This window comes from Sinocyclocheilus grahami, unplaced genomic scaffold (assembly GCF_001515645.1).
Source record: "Sinocyclocheilus grahami isolate Dianchi unplaced genomic scaffold, SAMN03320097.WGS_v1.1 scaffold1929.1, whole genome shotgun sequence".
NCBI classification, from domain to species: Eukaryota; Metazoa; Chordata; class Actinopteri; order Cypriniformes; family Cyprinidae; genus Sinocyclocheilus; species Sinocyclocheilus grahami.
Genome location: NW_015507108.1, coordinates 4248 through 9092, shown reverse-complemented (window position 1 = coordinate 9092; position 4845 = coordinate 4248). Strand labels below are relative to the sequence as shown.

The 4845-nt window shown below is 46.1% G+C and overlaps 2 protein-coding genes across 2 annotated transcripts in view; one reads left to right on the top strand and one right to left on the bottom strand.

Annotated features, from left to right (window-relative positions):
- Nucleotides 1-519, bottom strand: part of LOC107573388 (cohesin subunit SA-2-like) — a 23113-nt gene extending 22594 nt beyond the window's left edge. Inside the window, exon 1 of the mRNA XM_016259824.1 lies at nucleotides 438-519. The gene's annotated coding sequence lies outside the window, so the exon portion shown is untranslated. The remainder of the gene's footprint in view (nucleotides 1-437) is intronic.
- Nucleotides 520-2816: 2297 nt separating this feature from the next.
- On the top strand, nucleotides 2817-4292 carry LOC107573393 (ras-associated and pleckstrin homology domains-containing protein 1-like). Its single transcript, XM_016259829.1, has 5 exons — nucleotides 2817-2873; nucleotides 3015-3067; nucleotides 3181-3225; nucleotides 3331-3482; nucleotides 3572-4292. The coding sequence occupies exons 2-5, from the start codon at nucleotides 3025-3027 to the stop codon at nucleotides 4193-4195; spliced, it is 864 nt and encodes a 287-aa protein (XP_016115315.1). The 5' UTR covers nucleotides 2817-2873; nucleotides 3015-3024; the 3' UTR covers nucleotides 4196-4292.
- The last annotated feature ends 553 nt before the right edge of the window (nucleotides 4293-4845 follow it).

Sequence of the window (4845 nt, the reverse complement as noted above, 5' to 3'; positions counted from 1 at the left end):
CCGCTCCTAACCGCGCTTTATACGGTCCGCTCCTAACCGCGCTTTTCAGCCGCTTATGGAGAAAACAAATATGGGGGAAATCAGAAAATGGAGAAATGGGCTGAACATTGAGAGAATTAACACGTCGGAAGTTTCATAATTCGCCTCATTAAAGTAACGTTACTTCGGCTTTGTGCTGGTCACGTTCTCAACCGTCAGTTTAGCGTTACGTTAGCTGCGTTTAATATGACTTTAGCAGTTAGAGCTGCTCTAGCGTTAAACCAGTGTAATGAACAATAACTGAGGAAAACCGCACAAATATAGCGTTAGGATCAAAAACCTACAGTATTATTCTACATGAATTAAAGCGGACGCTAAACACGAGAAAGCGCCTGTTACCTCAGAGTCGGAACCTGTGGGTTATCTTAAGCTCGGCATCAGTCTGAAGAAAGACTCACCTCAGAATCAGTTAGTGGCCAGCTTCGGCAGACGTGCAGTTATCGATCACTATCGCTCGCGGTGTGAAGTTATCGATCTGTTACTGACTGGTTACCGCTCAAAGTACAGCAGGCGGGATTCTGGAAGATGATTGGCTGTCGCCTCGGGGGGTCTGAACAGTGATTGGCTCAGGTCCGAACAGAGTGAAGTCTGATTGGATGAATCCCGCAATGGCGAAACGAACAGCAGCTGCTTAATTAATTAATTAATTCTGTACGGTGTTGAATGTTGACGAAGTCTCTCCACTTTTCCTAGTGTTTCGTATTGTTTTATGACCTATATTAATCTAAACGGTAATTAAAAATACATTGTTGAACTGTGTTGTTCATGTGGGATCTTCTTCTGCACCCACATTAAACATTAACAGATATAACTTTAATCTAATACAGTAAATGTCGAAATTAATATATGCTTTAGAGTTGCTTTTCAGGGTTAGCTTATGCCAAATCTAGTTAGCTAAAGTTAAAAAAAGAAAAGAAAATGAAACCGTATTGTAAACAGTGATGAGCAGTAGCTAGTGTAACTAAATACTAATAAGATTTCAGTAATAATATTAGTTAGCATGCATAGAACAGCTCGTGTGACCCCTGCTGACCTGACCTGACCTCCAGCACTGCAGTAACTGCTAGCTTCATCTGCACAGCTCTCAGGACTCATGCGCTCAGCACTGGCTTAGTCTGAGTTACTCTACTCTGGCATTACACCATCATCCCTCTGATGCATACTCAGTATATTACTGTAATTAAACATCTTATGAACTTGTGTGATTTCTTCGGATAAAATACTTCGTGAAATATAACCCTATATGAGTAAGAGAGAAGTTATAGCTACAGGTAGCTTCCACACTTCTACTGAACAGTGTTTAATCACTTCTGACTGATGCGTGTGGAATATCTCGTTAGTGACCGTTTAGAAGAATTGTTTGGAGAAACTAATGTCACTAGTGTAACTAATCACTGTTGCCAGAGAGTAATAAGTAATATTGTTACTTTTGAAAGGAGTAACTAGTAACGAGTAATAAATGACACTTTTGGAGTAACGAGCCCAACACCGACTGTAACACATCCAGACACACTTTTACTTCAGTGTGTCAAAGTCCCAAGATCCCAAAGCCACAGATCCGGATCCCTGAGCGAGAGCTTTTCAGTGTAATATAGTTTAACAATTAACACAAATAGTATGCAACTTCATACCATTTCACTCCGTCCAGAGTTTGCAGTGAGGTTTCGAGACTCAGCTCTCATCATGTGCTCCAGACACATCAGCATCTCATGGAGCCCTCTGTGTGTGTGTGTGTGTGTGTGTGTGTGTGTGTGTGTACAGTTAAACGCCTTAGGGTTTGATTAATCCTTTCCTCCCTCTCTTATACACTTTAAATCACCTCAACCAGGGAATTTCACTCTCAGTGAGCCCTGTGTGTCTGGGGTATGTGTGTGAATGGGGGTTGAGAAAAAAAGGAAGAAATCATCACTAAAATAAAAAGGATCAGCACAAATTGACTCTGACACATTAGACCTGCCTTGCATCAGGCTCAAGAGAGGAGGGAGGAGATGTAGAGACAGGAGAGAGTGCGAGAGAAATTCGATGAGGCAGCGGTGTCTTGCTTTTTAATTGGTTTTATAGCGTGTTTTGGCACCATTGCCACCATGTTTTAGTCAAATTAGTCTTTCCTGATTAGTCATCTGTGTCTGCTGACGTACAGAGTGAGGAGGGAGGGGGAAGGAAAAAATCTGACTAGAGCTCACAGCGGGGACCACACTGGGTCTCGGAGCTATCGCAGATATTATAGGTTATCTGCTCTGCCTGGTTGGTGTTTTACTTTCTTAATACAAGACAGAATAATGGGCTGAGCAATTGTCCCTCTAGCAGTCTTTTTAATGCACACTTGAACTTGGCATGAAACCTACAGCAGTAGCCCATTTCTTCAGCTTTCTTCTTCTGCTCGGCCTCATAACCCCAGCAGAGCAGGTCCAGCAGCTGAAGGCGTGTTTGGGACTCCTCCTCAGGATGAACAGAGAGGCGATAAAAGGCTCAGGAATGTGTCGCGTCTGCAGAACAGTTTTATTAGCAGCTTTTAAAGGTTCAGATGGGCGGAAAACATCTGTTTTTAACTAAACCGACAATAATCCGGCGACAGCCGCTCACACGCGACCGGACTAATGAAAGCCGTCTGTCTGAGCGTGTTACACGAGAAACGATCGGTGTTTTTCTTCAGTTTAGTGAGAAACGCACCCTGCAGCAGCTCGCGGTCTGACGCTCCAGCAGCAGTGGGCGGGGCTTTCCACGGATCTGACCAATAGCGGGGCTGAGCTCGAGTGATTGACAGCAGGCCGGCGCAGCGCTAGTATAAGAGCAGCTGTGTGCGCCGGCGACGGGACAGACGCACCGCGGGAGAGGTGAGTGGAAGCTCTCTCACTCTTAATGCTTACGCTGCTCCAGTAACATTTACACAGAGATGTAGCCTACAGCTGAATGCGCTTTTCAGCACTGTGCTCCTTGTTCCGCTGAGTATGCTGAGCTTCATCATCTGTGTGCAGGTCAGAGGTCATGATGTCTGCGCTCCTGCTGCTGCTGCTGCTGCTGCTGCCATGTGAGCTTTCATTGCTTTCTTTCATGTGTAGCAGTATAAGCAACTGTGTCCATATTTCTGTATAATTTGTCACTTATCTTGAAGGTAAATTGTGCAAAAATGTTTTACTTAAGGTCAGCTCGAGGCGAAATCCCTGATGAATGTCCTCCAACAGGAAGGTGAACATGTCTGTACTTGCTGAAAAGATCTAATATTAGCTTATATGTCTTTAAATGAAGAAAAGTCCCCTGGGTTGTGTGTGTGTGTGTGTGTGTGTGTGTTAGATGGTGCTTCAGTCGGGATCGACTCCAACAAGGCGAATGAATTCCTGTCCAGTTCTCGCCCGAGACGCAGTGTCGATGCACGCTGGCACAGGCAAAGTCCAGATTTCCAGGCGTATTACAGATACTACAGCAGCATCGGACACACGGAGGGCGTAAGAGGACGGCAGACCCTCACAGATCACTTGCAGCCCTCATCTGGTGTATATGGTATATGCTGACCCGGCTCTCTTCTCTCCCGCAGCTGTATGAGATCGACAGGATCCGCATGCTGTACCAGCAGATGAGGCACCTGGAGCAGGTCTACGGCCCCAACGCCTCGTACTACCAGAGCAAACTGGGGGTTCCGCTTCTGCCTCCGCTTCCCAAATGTGACCCAGCCAAAGACAAGAGCTGCAAGCCCGCTCCGCCCCCAGCTGCTGTCAAAGCCCCCGTGACTCCGCCCATCGCTCAGGCTGATGTCGTCTATCTGTGCAACAGCAAAGACCCCCAGTGCAGGCCGCACATCGTGTACATGCCGAGCGGAGCCGTGCCGGTGCTGTGTGACCCGCGCTATCACCCCACCTGCAAGCTGGAAGGCCCCGCCCCCTCGCCCGTCCCCTCCAAGAAATACGATCTGGCCCCTCCACCAGCCCCCATCGTCTTCAAGGGAATGGAGTACGACTGCGACCCTTACTGGGACCCCGACTGCCTGATCGATCAGCCCCCGCGGCCCGTGAAGGGTAAAGCCCTGCCGCCGGTGCCGGTGCCGGAGGATGACGAACCAGAACCAGAACCGGAGTCGCCGAAACTCCCACACATGTATTACGGCCGCCTTTATCCCTACAACTACCGCTCCGAGCTCTACGACCCGCTCCGACACGCCTAGAGTCACTCACTTCACTGCTTCTTTCATTGTGATTGATGTTCAGAAAGCTGAATAAAGTATGGAGTAATTTTCCCTGCTGTGTTTGTCCTGAATCCTGAGATTGTATTACTGTAGGGAGATGAGAGGGTCTGTATTACTTACGGCTAACTGTGATCACGTGTGCGTTAATATCCAATCACATTACAGACTTAACGTCATACGGTATGAAGACGACAGAAGGGAGTTAGAAACACAAGTTGGAAAACAAAACATGACAGTGGGAAATCTGCTAGCAAAAACAATGTCTAGGGAAATACACAGTCTCCTAATGAATTATTTGAAAAATACTGGGATAAGTGAAAGAATTTAATAGAAATATATGGGGGGGGGGTATATATACTTTTTTAAAATTTTATTTTATCTCTCCTTGTCCTTTCTTTCAAAGTACTGCCCACACTCCAGTCCAGTAGGTGGCGGTAAAGGCACCTTTAAGATGGTTTGCCAGCCACCAATAATATTTAAAGAAGAAGAAGCCTTAATGTTAGGGATGGGCGATACCACTTATTTTGTTTTCGATATACCAATATTTTTCAAGGCAGTATCGTCGATATCGATTCGATACTTCTGAACTAAACTTTTCAATTATTAAATTACTACGAGTAATATGGGTA

Bases quoted from the DNA above. Each gene is read 5' to 3' on its own strand.
- LOC107573393 (XM_016259829.1), top strand. From the start codon at position 3,025: ATGATGTCTGCGCTCCTGCTGCTGCTGCTGCTGCTGCTGCCAT. The intron at 3,068-3,180 runs GTGAGCTTTCAT...GTTTTACTTAAG, and splicing joins GCTGCTGCTGCTGCTGCCAT to GTCAGCTCGAGGCGAAATCC. The intron at 3,226-3,330 runs GTGAACATGTCT...TGTGTGTGTTAG, and splicing joins GAATGTCCTCCAACAGGAAG to ATGGTGCTTCAGTCGGGATC.